We start from the raw sequence: 19,551 nt of genomic DNA on the forward strand, positions 1-19,551 counted from the left end.
ATTAGACATTGGACCTTAATGGTATAGACTATAATTGACCAATCTGCTCCAATCGGAGACATCAGATCAGGCATATGTCCCTCTCAACTAAGAAGGTGTCTTCCTTCAAGGGTATCGTCATCTGTATAGACACATGGGTAACCAAATAAATCCATAGTATTACAGTACTGCATACACTCGAAGAAAAGACATGATAGAAAGGAGATTAAGAAGAAGAGTTGACGCACCCTTTACCCATTTAAACCAAACCATCAAAACTAGATCTTCACAGTGGGCAGTATCGCCACTAGCCCTTAAAGAATCACAGGTGCCACCAACACAGGCAACACCTTATGTGTCTGAGACTCCGCCTGTACGCTGGAAGGCTCTGAGAGGAGGAAGGACCGCACATCAACCACTGCTGTTCACCCTATTTCATTCTGTACTCAATATTGTAAACTGATGTCATGTGGAAATGCTCACGCTGCGACCTGAAACAGTGGCCCAGATTGTACCTCTGTGGTGGTTTTGTGTCCTATTTGGCTACAGGCTGAGGGTTGGACTTCAGGGGGATCTAGATTTCTCCCTTTCTTCTCCAGCCCCTCGGTCTCAATTGCTGGGCTCAGGTATCTAGACCTAGGTCTCATCGCAGGAATTCTGTGTAATTTAATGCGAGAGCCTACTTGCTACCCCAGAAATTAGGGATTTAGATAATGTTTGGCAAGTGTGTAGTTGGGGAAAGTGGGTGGGAGAGGAGTCCTCGGTCTAAAGCTCTGGTATTCAAACCTTTTTATGCTGAACCCCCTCCACCATAAGTAAAAATATTGTTGTCAAGCCCCCCACCACTGGTGCCATATCTGCTTTCTAAAAGCAGTAACCGTACTTACATTTTTTTTAAAGAGCCTTACCCGCTCCCTGGAAATCCTTTGGGGCTCCCAAGGGGGTGGGGTTTGGGGGGTCAGCCCCACAGTCTAAATACCACTGGCCTAATGTCCATTAATAGTCATACAAGAATTGGGGTAAGTCCACTAGCTCATCAAAGTATTTTGATTGGCCACTTTGAGTAATAATTGCTTTTTCCAAGTATGCCATAAGCACACAGTGTATCCCTCTATGGCACATTTCTGGGCAAAAAAAAACTTCCTTTTGCCCATTGTGCGTTTTAGAACCGTCTTGTGCAATAAATGTGCAGTGATCACCGAGCTGCACTCAGACTTTCCCCCCCCTGTTGTTTGACTGCCTCCAGGACTTGTACCACTTGAGAATAGGGCAAGAGGCAGACACTTATGGGCCTGGGCCTGGTTCCTTGCCTGGTTTCACCCAAGCCAATACGGTGTGCTGTTGGGCTCTACACGCTGGGCAAGAATGCCGTTTGGAGTGTTGTAGCAATTTTGTGACCTAAAGTAGAGCATGCGGCCTTCCATTTTCTCAGGCACTCTGACAATCGTGATATTGGTACCCCTGTTCCGATCCTCTAATTTAGTCACACTTGCTTCAAATTCAAAGTCTGCTCTGGAGCTGCTCCATTCCCCTCTTCTGATCTTCCAGGATTGAGAGTCCCTCCCTAGCGAGGCTCAGGCAGCCTGTGAATTGGTTTGTGTCTGTGTGCACAGACTTGACCACTTCTTGAACATCTTGAGTGATCTACTGACACCATGGTTGTTTGAATGAGTTCGAGTTCTGCCACAATAATACTAGCCATTCTGTGTAGTCACTGATTTCCATGGGGGAGACCTGGAGACGTTTGGCCTTGATTTTAAGTTGTGGATCTTGTTTTCCCCTCTGGGAACTGCAACACCTTCTTTGATAACTTGTTAATGAGATTCACCTCCGTATCCGACTTAAGGGCAAAATAGACAGGTATTTTTCAAAATAGACTAGCTGTTCCCGGCGTAAAATCCATTCTAGAACATCTTCAAGGTCGATATCAGTCGGTAATACATAGGGTCACTTCTGTCCCCCCTTCTTAAATATCAGAAATGGAGGGAAGATCAGCCTCCTGAGGTTAAAAAAAACCTTTTCTAACCATGACTGCAACCAGTGGTGACAACCGCAAATTGTTGAGAAGCACTCCAAGGTTCTAAGCTAGTTTTGTGGATTTCAGTTGTTGTTTGGGTCAGACTACCAACAAATACTCATACAGCTTCTCTGAGTCGATGAAAAAGCAGAATTGACTTACATTGAATGCATTGTAAGTACGTGTAGACAAAGAAGGGTCTGAAAAGCACTCTGCTAATAATCCACCCAGTGAGTAATCCACGGGCAACCCAAATAATTTTACTTTTAGCATTGCATAGATTAAGGTATGTGTTACCCCTTGGGCACTGTTTGGTCACCGGTTGTACCCAGTAAGAGGGGCTCCATTTCAAGTTGACACATCAAACTAACATATGCATGTCATAAACAACTGGGTATAGCTTGTTATAGCTCTGGGAGAGAACACCTCCTCTTGTCTGTCTCTGAAACACTGGATTGGAATACTGGCAGAAGGCACTTCTAGTACATCTGAGAAACAGTTCGATATCACCCTTAATGAAAGACTTGCAGCATAAAGCGCTTAAAACAGTGTGAAGATCACCCTTCCACTAAAGCACAGTTTAGACCTTATTGGATTTATTATTGAAAGGGATATGCTCCCATGCAGCAATTTAACACATATTCTACTAGGTTCATGTTCCTTCGCAAAAGCGGCTCTCGATAATCTACATATTGAATGTGTTGAATCATGAACATGCCACAAACTGCAATATTGTTTAAAGCCATTGAGATGACTTGCTTAATTGAAACAAAGCTGGGCAGAGCAATGCCAGTGTTTATGACTTGCGCAAAACTTTCAAGCTATCGCTCATGAATTTTACAACATTTAATTTAAGAACCATAGAAAACGTGCCAACCTCAAACCTATATGTTTCAGGCTTGCACGACAGTGTTTTAACCATCTGCAATAGAGAGGCTCAACATGTTTTTGATTGGGCAATAATCTGCAAAGCGTCCTGTGAAGATTTGAATACAAGCTCCCTCTAAGTAGCCTATTAATGCTAGACTCTACCTTGGTGACATGTGGGTCAAATGGTTTCTTCTCTTACAGGGATCCTGTCCATCGAGCAGCTTATCAGCAGGGTGGGCGTGATTGGAGTGACCCTCATGGCACTGCTGTCAGGCTTTGGTGCGGTTAACTGTCCTTACACCTACATGTCCTATTTCCTGAGGTAGGTAGACTCCAGACCTTTCTCTTTGCATGTTTTTGTTAAGAGCAAGGGTGAGAAACACATGACTGGTTTGTCATGTACACTGAGGAAGCATGTGTTTTGTTGAGACACAAGACGACCTACTGAATGCGCAAACCCCTTCCCATCTGACTCGAACAATCCATGGATGGTCGAATTTAACAAACTTGCTGTATATGTCCAGAATAATCCGTAATCATCCTCATTGGCTCAGCCCCATCCTTCTCCCTTTAACTGGTCATTTAAACAGTGTCCTCTTCCTATTTTTCAAAGTCATTCCACAATGCCAGAGTATTTTTTTTAGAGGAAGGATCATATCAACTACATTTCCCAGTCTTGCACCTTTCACTTCAAATTTCAATTCAAAATCATTTCCACCCACAGGGCTTCTCTTCATTGAGCCATCAGTCTTTCAACACTTGATTGTGCAAATGCTCTTTTGTTTGGTTGTTGTACTCGCCCATAACGAAACTGCATGCCATACAAAGAAAATAGCCAGACTCTTCTAGAGCTTGAAATCCCAGATCAAATTCCACAAGCACTGGCGCGACTCAGCTGAACACCGGTCTCCTCCAGGATAAAGTCAAGGCACTCTTCCATACTGGTAAACCTAAACATGTCAAAGGCCCCATCAATGTGTAACATTTCATCAAAAGCTCCCTAAGATCATCTGGCCCCATCACAAAAGTCTCCAAGCAACAACTTATTTGTGGATAGGTCACAGCCCAAGCTCTCGCCTCCTGGAAAAAGATACTTTTTCAGCTCTGTCTGTCATCTCCATCATGCCTCAAGTCTTCACCATTTTCACTCTTCTTCTAAGATTCCCCTACATTTCTCCTTCCCTCTCTCCTGCTTCTGATTGTTCTTCTCACTCCTATTGTGGCCATGTACCTGCAAATGACTTTGGCGCTCCAAAGCTACACGTTAAATGAATGTGGATTTCAACAATGAATAGGTACCTAGCTGAATTGTACATGTTGCTGTTGTTATACTTGTTTATAGTTTGAGATTTATCAGTAAACCTATTTTTAATTAATCATCTTTTGTCAAATACCATCTGTTACCTTTGCTGTACGTTTGCTATTGTGCCACCATTCGTATAGTTGTGTTCTGTAAATCCTGCACATTGAGACTTGTAAGACTGTTTGGCTATAGGTAGATTGGTGCAGACTGCTCAACTCAAAACCTTGCTTTTACAAAAACCTATTGCTGTCAATTTGCATAGCAGCTGCTGTCTCCTGTGTTGCAATGCTTTCAACTAGGCCTTTCTGCATTCGTTTTTCTTCGAGAATGAACATTGCACACTCACTTTTTTCAGTAGTAGGTATATGATATGGCTGAATAGCCTCTAGTATACAGTGCACCCACCCTAAGCCCAATTCTAAATCTGTTGCCAATCTGTCTATACTTGTCCCTTTTCATGAAGCCATCTCCTTAGGATGTTTCATTGTGATGGGGTGCCATTGCTGCCATGCTAATGATTCTCTCTCTTGTCATTTAGGAATGTGACTGATGCAGATATTGCAGCACTGGAACGAAGACTGTTGCAGACTGTGGATATGATCATCAGTAAGAAGAAGCGGTGAGGCACAAGTATATGAACTGTTAGCGTTTAAGGTCACTTTCGCAAATGCTATGTACCTTGTTGTACATTAGATTGCACTAAATAGCCACCCTTCTCTTTAATTCCTGTATTCTGGTGCATTCCTTAATGTAAATATTTCCTGTGTTCGTCTCCCACCCTACCACAAACCTTTTCCAGTGATCACAGCTATTCTAGATGATAAACGTGTAATAGGGCCCAGCCAGCTTCTAGTCCTTATGTATAGCTGTTTATATAATTGAGGTCCTTTTGGTTCCTTATTCACCAGCATGTGTCTCCTGCGAGCTTTGTGTCCCCGCAGAGGTTTAGCCAAGCCCAGAGGCCTTGTTTGTAGCCCCTGGCGCACTTCTTTTTTCAGCCCATGGACTCACTCAGACACCCAAGCCCGTAGGCACACTCCAAATGTAGAGTCCGACAAGACCATTGTCCCATCATATACCCTTTTATATACTTCTCTTGTCCTGCACTCTTATATCATCAGCATTCTTCAATATACAGACTTGACATCATGACCAGTAAAACACTGGTCCTCTTACTTGGGACTCTCAAGCTTCCATCCTTCATTAATAAATGCTCTCTCGTTAGGGAGGTTCTAGAAGAGAGAGTACATAAAACATGTGCATTGCTTCCTGCAGTTTAGTTGATTTTTATACCAGTGGTAAACCAATGAAAAGGTGCTGCACGTTCCAAGGTTTTATGAGTAAGCAACTATTATGGCTTCTTGAGCTGCAGGTTAAGTTCTGGAAAATGATGGTGAAACTATATCTAGAATGTAATGGTTTTAATTTTATTTCATGACATTTTGGTGCCCTTATTCTTTCACGCTGTGCACCTCTGGTATCTTATCTTTCATTGCCAATCACTTTTTGAAAGTGCAGTGATTGCCATCCCATCTTCAAAATCATCTGCATCACACTCCTGAATTGTGACTTCTCTCTTCATTTGAACCTGCCTTGTTCATTCCAAGAGGAGATATCATTTCAGTCAGGAATACAACTAAATCCTCAGAGTGACTGTTGCGTTTCTAAAAAATCATTAAAAAAATGCACCGGTTGCTGAGCAATTTGATGACAGTGCTACCTCTGATCAAACTTTGCACCCAGTGGGCCGGATGCATTCTTGGATACCAACATTCGAGAAAGAAGATCTCTAGATACCAAAATAACACAGCATTATTAGATAATCTTGAACAGTTGCTGTTCGAAGGCAACAGTCTGCTTCAAGAACTTGAAAAAAGTTGAGATCATCCTGCAGATCAGTGGTATGTTTTCCAGCCCAAGTTGCTACACTGAGAATGCTCTCCAGGATGTGGGTATGCCGACCTGCCTTGACAAACTTAGCAAATTTGATTAAAAAGCATAGCAAACTTTACAATGTTTTGTGAAGTTCGGCAGAAAAGTATTACTATATGCATATTATGCCTGTAATCCCCACCCATACAGACCCATTCCACAGTTCTGCGTAAGAAAACAGTGTTCTCAGAAATCACAAATATATTTAAAAGAATTTAAAGTTACATTCAAACAAAGGTGGGGGGGCAGCTTTATACCAAGGACATCACTGCAATGTTATAGGTACAAAAGAAATATGTCAGCAAAATAAAATTTGACCTGCCTGCAAGAATTTCTCTATTCCGCTCACAAGCATTAATTTCCATCATCAATGATGTGTGTATATATATTATACCGTAAAAGATTCTATCCAAGCAACACTATCTACTACTTCAGTGATAGAGCTGCTGTTGATCGACCAGTGTGTTCACATATATTTACCCCTACAACAATTACGAAATTGTGTCTCTCTCAGGTCTACTGGTGCATTTCAAGACAAGTGATTGCATGGGTTTACACTTTGCACTATTTTCTGTGAATGGAATGAATTCTCTGAGCTACTTTCAGTTGCACAGGCAATCTATTTATTAACTGGGCTCCCACTGGGCACAATTTTAAATCGTACTTAGTGTTTTATGATAACACTATGGTCCATGTGATTCTATGCCAGCATGAGCCACGGATTCTGTTTTAATTTAGTGTAATCCTACTGAATGCTGTTAGTTTTCAACTGTGCTTAGTACAAAAATGCATTGGGATTTCTTAAAATGAATTCTCACTTGCGTTCAGTTTCAAATAGCAAACACAGTGCCATTTTTGTATTACACTGCCTGTGTGTGTGTCTCAATTGCAAGCTGCCGTTTTGCTCTCGGCCCTTCTATTCCAGGGAGCGAACTATGGACAACACTTGAACGACAATCTGGAGTTGTTTTGGGACTTCTACTTTAAAGGAGGCTTCTCATCTTGGGGAATTGTCTGGGACCCTCTTAGTCTGGAGTGACTGCATCAACAAGGTCACTTTTCAGCTACTTATCTGGAAATGAATCTCCAATATGTAACATACTAGTCTGCCTGTAAAATGGCTTCTTTCTTTAAAACCAGTATCCAAAAATATTCTTCAATATTTTTTCCCCTCTTTTTCTAATCTTCACTTAGCTATCTGTGTGCAAGCCATTTTATGTTCCAGGCTATCCCCCGCCCCCTTCATCTTTAACTAAGGTGCGACTATCCACCAGTCTCATGACATTTACACACTATGAGGGGGCAAAAGGAGAGGGAACTAAAGGGTGCATGTTGGGCCAGAAGGGAGTGATAGGCAAGAAAGCAGAGATCTAGCGGTGGGCTAGAAAGCAGAGATCGAGCGGTTGGAAAGAGGCCGCAATCTACAGATTGGGGGAATGATGGGAAAGAGTGCGATAGAATGGGAGAAAGAAAGCAAGATGCAGTAGGAGGGAGAACGAATGAAGGACTATAGACTGCATGAGGAACTGGGGAGTGTAAGGTGTGAGTTGGGAGCATGGTTTGGACTGGGGAGTGCAAGTTGTGACTTGGAAGTGGCACTGTATTTGAGTATGTACATGACTGGCAGAGTGAGAGGTTTGGGAGTGTAAGTTGTTGTGGGGATTTGGTGAGTATGAGGAATGTTGGCGAGTGGGGTGTGTTGATTTTGGGGGATTGGAGAACATATAAGGGGAATATTTTCCCGATAATCTAATCACTTGTTCCAGAAGGTGAAAATGTCTGGATCTCTTGTAGCCTCACACATTGCCTCTTTCTTCCTGACAATCTTGCACCCTGCAGTCAAAACATGTGCTGTGAAAATGCTGTAATGCATACAATTTCGTGCTGCAAAATTAGCTTTTTATGCCGCAAACTTTTAATTTCATGCCAGCATATCCCAGAGGGTCTGTAATATAAGGGTCATTATAATCTATATGTCAAGAGGAACCATTCAAGAAGATGCTACATGTACCTATGAGATGTGTATTTCTAGCGATAATTACATTACAGATAACTATTTTTCCAACTTTTTAAAACATTTTTTTCATTATACACCTGGAGGATCCTATGTTGCTTGGAAGATATATTTGTTTTATTTACAAATTGCAATTAGTTTCAAGTTTGTAAGGGCTTCCTTTCTAAAGATACACTTATATTCTTGGAATACAATACAACCTGTAGTAATATACATGACAATTTCAGCCTGCATAGGTCAGTGGTGGTGCATCACGCATGAATTCTTTTACATGATATTAGTACACGACCGGGCTAGTTTCACATTCCTTTACAGCAGTCCCATGATATGAGTTAAATGGATTTGTATGAGGGGCCCGAAATCGATTGAAATGACAGCATTAGCTAGCATTTGGCAATGTTTATTTTGGGACCTAGACTTTAAGACTCGTTTGAACATGATGATTCAAGTGGTTGTTACTGTGGCCTCTGCTTTGTAATGGAAATTCCTGAGGTTGGGGCTAGTTGCTCCTAGCCCACTCCAGCTACATGTTCAGGCAGGTTTCATTTAACGTTAATAGAAATGCAAAGTTGAATAAAATGCATGGGAAGATGGAATGATTGAAAATTAAGGTTATTTACTATTGGAAATTCCCATGTGCACCTTCTCCCAACAATATTAGTAACGCAGCACTGTGATGAAATCCTGGGATTGTTAATTTATGTTCTGCAGCTCCAATCAATGTTCAGGTGCATGCTGACAGGTAAAACACACTCCAAATGCCTGCCCTTGATCCTTTATTTTCTTTTTACATTTTGCAACAGTTCCGACTTCCATAGGGATATTTCTCTGCATGTCCTTATTGACCACCCAGTCTCTGGAATCCTAAGAAATTGTTAGTGTTTGTCTCTCAGGCGCACACTCAGTTATTGGTACCTCGCAGGGGCACTCTATACCTCATGGTGGTGAGTGAGGGACGAAATCCAACACATTTGAACAATGCCTCCCTTGTGTGACGATACATGGGATCACGTCACTTCTCCCCATGGGGAGCTCTCCCCTGTAAAGCTTGGGAGGTGAGGCCATTACCCAGTAGTGATTTTGGAAAGGGGATGTCCCAGGGAGCGATTCCCCTTTTGGGCACAAGTACTCTTGTTCTGTCGTTCCATGAAGGGACCCCTTTTCCCTTGAGACCAAGTCCTTGACAGAAATCCTTGAAAAACACTACTGTCTGTTATGGTAAGACTTTTTCTGTCTTTGATCCACAAACCAATATGACCCAGATGAAGAAGAACCAAAGATATCTACAGAATAATAACGGACTGCTTGGATATAGTACTGAAAAGAGTTGGTCCCCCGAGGAGGCATAATGATCACCTCAACGTCCGATCATCATACTGAGACGAGTTGGCCTCCAGGAGGCCCAAAGATCATCTCAACCACTGATCATAGTTCTGAGAAGAGTTAGCCTCAAGGAGGCCTAAAGATCACTTGAACAACAAAGAAGGACTTGAACTCTACGCTGTGGAGGATCCAGCCACAGGAAATAAGAGTAAGAAAGTACTAGGAAGAAGAGCGAGCAGCCGGCGCAAAGCCAGTCCAGCATGGGAAGTTTGAACCTGTGAATGCAAAGCTGCAAGGACGCTGATCCCCCAGTGGAAGGGACGCTAAAGAACAGTCAGCAGAGCAGGTCGTTGGAAGCCAATTTCCTGACCAACCAAAAAGACAGAGCAACTGTTAGGGAGAATTCTCCAGAATGGCTAATTTCCCTTACCTACTGAGTCCCTCAGCAGCTTTGCTGGATTTCTAGGATTTTTTCTTTTTCACCTGGTAAGAGTGTGAGCCTTTTTTTCCCACTGTTACATGTGTTTTGCTGTGTGTGTTTAACATGTTTGTGTTCATAGACTGTGGAGCCTCACCTACTCCATAGGCATCATCTTTTTACTGTGTGTTACACAGCACCTTCAGTGCAGTGACACGGGGTTGTCTTTTTCAGACTTCCCACTTTAAACTCCATTTTCTGGGACTGACTACTGTCTCCCAGAACATGTAAAGTTGCCATTGACTTTATTAGTCTTTTAAAATCACAGACCCAGTACAAACTATCTTACATAGAGTTCTGGAAAGGGTTAATAGCTATCCCTTTTTGTCTGTTTCTCATGGAACATTGTTTCGTTCCCTTTTCATGAAGATTTGGCTGGTGGCAGTGGTAACTACCCTATTTTTTTTCCTACTGCAGTTATTTTAAATAGCCTTGGTATTGTTTTAGGCTATCTTAGTAGCCTCGAACTTAAACCCGCTGGACCATATTTACTTTTATACGGTTCTGGCTGGGTTTATTCGCCATTTCTTTTTGTAAAAGTCTTTCTCGTGTTTTACTCTGCGCGCCAAACCATGTTTGGTTCCTTTGATCGCCGACCTTTGGCAGTCTTCTGCACAGAAGCCCTCCTTAGGCGCCTGAATGTTTGAGGGTGACAGGATGTGAGGGAGGGGTTTGAGACTCCCTGCACAAGGTCTCCTTGGAGACCCATGTCTCACTCTGGTATGATTGGTTGTGGTGACTGTCCCGGCTGGACAGCCACCCTTCTGTGTGATTGACAACCAGGCTGTGTGAATGGGGGAAAACTGCATAAAAAGCAGGTCTCTGGGACTGCAAAGGCAGAGTCACCACTGGATCGAGAGAACCGAAGAGAAGCTGACAGAAGAGGACCTCTACCACGACTGAACCTCTCGGTGAAGCCCTGCTGTGGGTCCGAATCTCCAAACTTTGACAGGGAAGGTCTGCAAGGAATCTTCTCCCCTTGAGCTGGTGGGAACAACCAGTTTGCCAACCTGCAAGCCAGGCCTCCCTCCTCTGGTCGAATTTGCTGTGCACAGCTACAGTGAACCGGATAGCCAGGAGGACCGGACCCTGCTTGGGTTTAAAGGAGCACACCTTTTATTTGTTGCTTTGCTGTGAGGCTGGTTTCTTCCCTGGGCAGTGCAGGACCCTCCAGTCTTCCTACTTAGTGTCAGTCCGACAGTCGCTTCAGGAACCGTGAGCATGCAGGACTTGCCAGGAACGTCTGCCTCAGCTACAGCCTTCTTCTCCATTTAAGGTACTGTTCAAATCCGGTCGTTCGTTCCGTCCGACCGCGGTAAAAGTGTTTGTGATCCTCTGCAAAGACTCTGGTCTATTGATTTGATTTCCTCAATGTAGTTACTTTTTCTAAATTGCCCTGCTTACTTATTTGTTGGTGCTGCTCAAATTTTGTCTAACTTTCTTTCCCTCCCTTTTTTAATTACTGGAGTGCCATTTTGCTCACACTTCATTTTGAGCTTAACATGTCCAGAATCTATTGGGTGTGGTGAAGTGTATTCAGATTGTGATTTTTCAACTGCTTGATAATAGTAAAATGTTTTTAGAACTGATGTGTAAATAAATGTATATTCTTTTACTCAGACACCTTGAGTGTTTGTTTGAACCATAGTAGTTGCTGTCCTTTGTGTAACTATTGATACTGCTCACTTACTCTTGAGATAAGTCTGGCTGCTCAGCCATCGCTACCACTTTACTGTGTAGTACAGGCTTGTACCAAAGGTGATTTTGTACCGTCACTTGTAGTCTTAATTGTGTGTGGTGTTCCCAAAGGGTACTGCATACGATTCTGGCTTACAGAAACCAAGCAGTGGCATGACCTTGAGTAGGTAGACCATGTGGTCCTGCAACTGTGCCAGAGCCATGTGGTCTAACTCTCTCCGGCGCCGCGGGAGGGGAGTGAAGAAACCAGGAGACGCCAAAGCTATTCCAGTCAGCCCAACTCTCCCAGAAGAACTGGGGACGCAGTTCTGACACACTACAGGTAATGGCATCAGCGGCAGACCCGGTAGAGTTCTGGGTCACATCCGGAGTTCAGAAATGCTCGGGAGTGATCTCCCTTGTCACAGTAGTGATACCATGAGCACCAAGAGTCAGGATACGTTTGGAACTGTAAATCAAGCTTTCAGAAACCCTTGGGAAGAGGTAAAGAGACATTTGAGGACTATTGCTAAAGAATAGTCCAAGCCAGCCCTCAAGGCTGTGAAAGCTGGATCAGTCGAAGGGAGTCACTTGGTAAATCGGAAGCTAAAGCAAAGGATTGCTGGAAAAGACAAAGGGCCTCATCACGAGTTAGGTGGTATCCCGACGATATTACCACTGGGATACCGCCAGGGCTAATATTGTTACTGCCAAACCCCCCATCGTTATTAGCACTGGATCACGGGTTTGGTGGAACGGTAATTCCCCATTCGCCATTGGGCACATTGGGGAATTCCCCATTCTCTGTTGGACCCAATGGGCAATTGTCGGTGCGATTACCGTCAGCGGTATTACCGTGCGGTAATTGCACCGGAAATGGGCAGAGCTGGGGTTAATACTGCCAAACCCGTGATTTGGCAGACCCTTAAATACAGCTGTAATTTTTGGTACCGCTGCATTAAAGGGTTACTGCCAAACTCGTGATGAGGCTGAAAAACTGAGCCAGTTCACTAGGAGAAAGGAGTCATTCTCCTGGTAGTATTCTTCACTTGTATGCTGAACCTTTATTCTAGCTTAGTGGTAGGATAAGAGTAGGAAAACACACTTTTCAACTGAATAAACATCCTGACGATGAGCACCTAAGTTGTTACTGGTTTAGGTAAGGATAACCCTTCAGAGATTGGGAGAAGTAGGTTATTTTCTTCAAATCTTAATAAAGCTTTGTTGAAACATGGCACCCCTTTTTCCAACTCCTTACTCCACTCCACCTCACCACACTTTCTCTATAGAAACACTTTCTGTTCTCGGTTTACTTTAGGCAAATTATCTTTTGTGCTCTTAGGCTATATATGCATATATATATATATATATATATATCTGTGCTCTTCACATCGTCAGGGAGGCAGTCTTAACCTGCAGCTCACAGCAAGTGCAGGTGTTAATCAATGGTGATTCTGCTGCAAGGACATCTGGTTGCTGTAGTCATCAGGTTTGCAAGGAACAAGCTCACACACAATCCCACAGTGGGGAAAGCAGGGGAGTAGCCTCTGGTAGGAGGAGAACGCCAGTGGCTGAGTAGGTTTACTGTGCAGGGAACTGGAGTGCGCCCCTTCTCTTTTTCGTCATATTTCAAGGATTCTTGAAGGGTGGAAACTTCAGAATCTAATAGGGTGCTGCACCAGGGTGACACATGCCCTGCTTTGGAGTGCCTCACTGTAGGCAACTGCCCCTCCCGCCCCCCCCACTTTCCCCACCGTGGGATTGGGTGTGAACTTGTTCCTTGCAAACCTGATGACTACAGCTACCAGAAGTCCTTGCAGCAGAATCATCATTGATTTAACACCTGCACTTGCTGTGAGCTGGAAGCTAAGACTGTCTCCCTGATGATGTGAAGAGCACAGAAACCGATAGGAGGAGAACACCAGTGGCTGAGTAGGTTTACTGTGCAGGGAATTGGAGTCCGCCCCTTCTCCTCTTTTTCGTTTTATATATACACACATATATGTGTGTGTGTGAACATTTGTAGGTTTGTGGCATTGCGCACATTCCCTATACAATTCCACACCGTTTCACCAATCTTCACCAAATTCTGCAGAGTCACCTGTTAGGGCCCTCTGGACATTACTAGCTAAATGACATTTGGACACCCCACCCCTTTCTTTAGATTGCCCCAAAAGTCTCTGGGTTTGTCCTGCGTATGTTCCCTGTGCAATTGCACATGTTTCACCAATCTGCACCAAATTTTGCACAGTTACTGTTGGGTAAGATTTTCATAGTAATGTTAAATCTTCCTGACCTGTGTCTACCCCAGAACGTTTTGCTTTACTGAGGGATTATTTTTCCTTATACCTCTGTGAATGGGAACCTTTTTCCACACTCATACAATCTTTTACTCCTTTTATGGGTGTCATTTTTCAGACTCGCCATAGTGTCCTTTTTAAAGTTATCCTCTTTGACAACTTTTTGGCAATAAGTACCTGTTGTTGCTGGGTTGCCCTAGGGGCTCCCCTTTTAATTTTCTCTGGCTAACTTTGAGAGAACTACAGTTTCTCCTGCGCTCCAGGTGAGTGAATGTGGCCTGTGGAGCCCTTGGGCCCAGACCACCGCTGATTGAGCTGACCTGCTGCCCCCAGGTCCCCGCGTGCAGCGTCCCCACTTCCCTTTCCCTCGTGTTGCTTCCCGTGGTCCCCTCCCGCCTCCCCGCCCACCCTCCATTTGTGATTGGCTATATCACCAGTCATAAATGACGTCCCCAGGGCAGCCCTCTGACCGGCAGCCCCTGTGGCTAAGGGCCCAGGGCCAAGGGGCGGTCCTGCATAGGCGGCTCCAAGATCTGTCTGCAGGTGTCCGCAGGGGAAGCAAAGGAAGCCAGCAGGGAGCAGACACCAACACAACTGTAAGTGTGGCATGGGTGTGGTGTAGAGCAATTACTCTACTCCAGAAAGCCCTCGCCACCCTACCTTACCTCTCCATAACGTAGACCGCCACAGAATTACAACATGCATACTTAGAGAGATTTGTGACCACCAGCCTAAATGCATTCTTGCTGGACTGTAAATGTTGCACTGCATTACGCGCTAACACACTAGCCAAAGTTAACTAGTGCCACACCTATAGAGAATGGTCAAGATTAGCCTGCGTCACCTTTTAGACAGGTGTAATAATGTTAGCATGTCCCACACTTAGATGGAATTCTTAACCTTGGCCCGCGTCGCATCTAGATAGAAATATGAATGTTAGCATGTACCACACTTACCAGCAGCCTCCATTGCACACACAGTGAGACACATGGAAGACCATCTCTTTTTTTTCTTTTTTGACAGTAGACTCTATTAACCAAGGTCCCTCCCTTTAAACAGCTCACATTGTTCTGTCACACTTGGCCGTGGCATGGAAGGTTGTCCATAAAATAGAGGGACTCTCATGAGCTTCACCCTTAAGCCTCTTTACGGTACAAGTGGCTTCTAGATTTTCTAATAACTTGTCTTCTAGCCAACATAAAAATGTAAAGGCCTTGTGTGCTGTAGCCACCTCTTGCCAAACAGTCCTTTGCAGAGCTGACCTCTTCCAAACACTTAACTAAGGAAGATTTCTGGAGATTTGTTCAGTTTCTTTATTGCTTTTCTCCATTGCTGAGAGGAGAATGTGACCAGGGATTGAGAGATTTCCCCTATGAAATGTATGTGAGGTCCTTTGTGAACAAGAAATTGGTAACCGTGGGAGCCTATGTACTCCTTCAGATAGACACAAACCTTCCTGATCTTTAAGGCAACATTGAATGAAGACCTATGGGCATACTAACTGGCTTACATTTCAGAGACCCCTCTTGGACCCTGCTGAACAGGTGCTACGGATACTAACACTCACCTAAACACGTATAGGGCATGACATAGGTTGCATTGGTATGCTTACACAAAATAATGATCAATAACTGCTTCAGGAGGGGTTCGGGCGCAGATGGTTTGTTTGTTCACATGATCTGGTTTTGCCTCCCAGTGATGAAGCTATGGGATAAGGTCTAGGAGCTGCACGGCATACACGCACCATTCACAAATAATCTATCCACTTCAGGGTGTGTACATGTTGAAAATAGGAGAAATACATAGGGAGAAAGATTAAAAAAAATACCTGAAAAAACATGTTACACTTCAGGCTGCATCTACCTCAGGCAAAAGTCTCTAATCTGAAACTATCAGTCTAAAGAGAGCAGTACCCATTTCACGCATCAGGAAATGCTTTGCCTCCATTCAAGCTTTGATGAGAAGCACCTTCTGAAACGTCATCCAACCAAAAGAAAAGTTCTTGTTCTAGGTCAGAGGTAAGCATTTCAAGTTGCAAACTATGAGCCAGATGAGAAAGTCACTCGCCCACTCAGTACTCCTTGTAAACACAGCACACTGTTTACTCACCAAGGGTCGATTATCACTAGCCAAAGACTAGTGGCGAGTGCACGTTTTGAGGCCTTTTCTAGGCCATCCATCTAAACAGGAGGCCATGCAAGTATGGCTGAATGACATGCACCTTGATGGATTCACAGCTCAGGTGGCCTCATCTGCCGGTTCTGTTCATCGAAAAAGAACCATCGAAAAGGAAAACCATTGAAGAAAATGCAACGAAAATAAATGTATCGAAAAGCTATCTTTTACATTTAAAAGTACATATCCATCGAAACTTGTCCATCGAATATAGGAATGGACAAGTTTCGATGGATATGTACTTTTAAATGTAAAAGATAGCATTTCGAATCATTTATTTTCCCCGTTGAAACATTACATGGAGCTGTCCAGTCCTGTATTTTGGCACTGGCCAGCTTCATGTAACATTTTCTTTATTGGGGGGGTAGACCCCCAAACACCCCCCACCCCCCAAGGGCACACCCCTAACCGCAAGGGCATCCCCTAACCCTAATTCTAACCCTTACTTAACCCTTGCCCTAACCCTAATTCTAACCCTTTCCCTATCCCTTACCCTTGCCCTAATTCTAACCCTAACCTGAATTCTAACCCTAACCCTTGCCTAAAATCCATCGAAATCCATCAAATTTTATTCAATGAAAATGCATTTCAATGGAAAGTGTTTTCAATTAATAAAATTTGATGGATATTAATACGATGAATTCATTTTCGATGGATAGTCTAGATACCTCATCTGCCAATTCACTCTGGTTCATTAATGACAGCAAGTTCTCCTTCTGGCAATATTTCAACATAAAAGCCCAAACCGCCTGGTATCAACCAGCATTCCTCCAGATAAAACCGTTTTTGCCATTTTCAAACCACTCTTCAGGTCCTGGTGTCTCAGAACTCAAGGAGATGTCCTTCTCATCGGCACTCGCACAGCCACACAACTGCCCCCCCTTAAGTCTGTTCAACTTGGCGCTGCACGCCTCATAATGGGAACTAAGAAAGTTAACCACATTTTCTCCATCCTAAGTGAATTACACTGGCTAACCATCCCAGCCAGGGTACTCTTCAAAACCTTTTATTTACTAAAGTTCCTGGGTTGGTGTAATGCCTGACTGGCCCTATGTCTAAAGGGATGGTTTCTAATGGCCGTCGCTGTCTAATAGCCCAAAATAAAAGTCTGTCTGTGTCTAAATCTATGCTTGCCCTCACTCTTTAAAGAAATGTGATAGGAAGTCTTAAAAAAGGAAAATAGTGGTTCAACAGAAAATTTGAAACCAAAGCTTCCACACCAGGTGTAGTTTGGTCAAATTCACATAAATGAGTTCAATCAAAAAGGGCTGTTCGTGGGGGGGCGTGGCCAGCGAGCAAGCAATGGAGACGTGATTCCCAGTTGCTCCCGTGGCCGCCCGAAATATCCTGCTGATATCCTGTGATTTGGGAAGTTGATTCCAGCAAAAAAGATATTTTCGTGCAGCGGAACCCAGTGGCTGTACACGACAGAGATGTGGATCGAAAGCGCGGCGTGATGAGTAAGATATCGGTGCCGGAAAAGAGCGGAGTGGGACCTCCGATGGCAAACAAAATGGCCACCGCGCATGAAGCGCACTAAAACACAGCAAAGGCCGGGAGACACCCGCCCAGTATCCCAACCTGCTGAACCAGCCCTCGCTCTAAAAAACCCCCGGCTGGTGATATCGACTGGGGCCACCCACAGACGAGAAGCCTGGACCTGGACGCCCACCGTGCCAACCCAAGCATAAGATACACCCCGGGGGCCGGCGACCAGAAGGGGAAAAACCCCTGGAGGACAGCCTGCAGCATGGAGAGGACCCCTGCGCGACGGCCCGTGACTGGTTGGCCGCTGCGAGGGAACCCCCCCACCCCGCATACCAACGCGGCGGTTGAAACTTCCAGGGAGGAACAATGTAGCGGGACACCCTCCAGCGACAGGACCCCCTAGACTAGCAGCACAGTCAAAGCGGGTGACCTGAGGTGAGATGACCTGAGATACGCGGCCGGGAAACGACCGAGGCCGATAGATCCGAGCCCCCAACACTGAGCAGCCAGCTCTCTTTCCCCACAGACAATCTTTTATAACAACTGGAACCCCGCACCACCTCTGCGCAACAACCACGACTTCTTCCGAACCCTGGGGAGGCTAGAGCCGCAGTCACGCACAATGCAACACGGAAGTAACACAGCAGGGGCAACACGGCCACAAGTCCACCTTTGGTTCCCTCACTTACATGCCTGTGGCACTCCATATCATGGGCAAGGAAAGAAACAAGAGAAACATGACGCAAAGCACCATGGATCAATATGCCACGAGCACACAGACAGCACCAAACACAGAGGATCCGGGGACAACCCCCCCCTCCAATGGAAGAACCCCTGTTCCTAAAGGACGTGATGACCGCAATTGCCAGTTCACGCTCCTCAATGGAGCAAAAAATGGACACTATTTCTACCGAGGTTTCGTTCCTTCGCCACAACCTCCAAAAACTCTCATCCTGAACTGGAGAAGCGGAGCAGCGAATATCTAGCGTGGAGGACGACCTAGTAGGTGTGCACCAGCAGCTCACACAAACATTGAACCGCCTGAAAACCCTGGAAGCCCGAGTGGAGGAGGGAGAGGGCAGGTCCCGGCGCAATAACATTCGCATTTTAGGCCTGCCGGAGCGCACAGAGGGCCCCAGCATGGAACTCTTCCTGGAGGAATGGCTGGCAGATCTCTTTGCGCCGAAAACCTTCTCGAACTTTTTCTCGGTGGAACGTGCACATCGTGTGCCCACGGGTCGTCCAACCCCAGGGGCGCCCCCAAGGACAGTCATCGTGAAAATTCTTAATTACCGCGACAGAGACGCCATCCTACAGATGGCCAGAACAGAAGAGACGGTGGTGTATAATGGATCCAGGATTGCCTTCTTCCCGGACTACACCCGAGAAGATCAGAAGGCCAGACAGAACACTTGAAAAGGAAACTTCACTCTATGAATGTGAAATATGGGCTGCTGTTCCCGGCACAGCTGAAGATCCAACATGAGGGCAAAACAGTCCACTTCACTGATCCACAGGAGGCATGGAGCTGGGCGGAGACGCACATCGGAGGAGATTGGACCGGGGCCGATCGCGATCGCAGGGGAAGACCGAGACCAGGGGAGGACAGACCCGCCCGACAATCGATACTGGAGAATCAGAATGAACCGAATGGAGGCCCCAATCCCTAGCAGCAGAGACATTGGCTAAACGAAACAACGGATTGAAATATCAAAAAGAGCACACTGACCGACTACCTTCCAGGCAGGCACCCGCGACAAACACTTTGTTTGGACTGTTTCCAGAAAGGGGTCACCGCCGCCTACGCACGAAGGACCGAACGCAGTATATGTATCCATAATCAACGCACCATGCCATCGGCGAACACCACCCCCGACTCGACACTTGACCCAAGGAGGAGTAGTAAGTCGGTGGGGGAAGAAATAACAGTTTATAGCAAGTTGATCTGGCGACATAGTTCTTTAGCGCCAGTAGAGTTCGGGCGACGGATACTTC

The 19,551-nt window shown here is 45.0% G+C and overlaps 1 protein-coding gene across 1 annotated transcript in view; it reads left to right on the forward strand.

Annotated features, from left to right (window-relative positions):
• Window positions 1-19,551, forward strand: part of GPR89B (G protein-coupled receptor 89B) — a 174,713-nt gene that overhangs the window by 36,524 nt on the left and 118,638 nt on the right. Inside the window, exons 6-7 of the mRNA XM_069636008.1 lie at window positions 3,068-3,188; window positions 4,708-4,788. Of these exons, the coding sequence (XP_069492109.1) occupies window positions 3,068-3,188; window positions 4,708-4,788 (202 nt within the window). The remainder of the gene's footprint in view (window positions 1-3,067; window positions 3,189-4,707; window positions 4,789-19,551) is intronic.

Source organism: Ambystoma mexicanum, chromosome 7p (assembly GCF_040938575.1).
Source record: "Ambystoma mexicanum isolate Mex_15411 chromosome 7p, UKY_AmexF1_1, whole genome shotgun sequence".
NCBI lineage: Eukaryota > Metazoa > Chordata > Amphibia > Caudata > Ambystomatidae > Ambystoma > Ambystoma mexicanum.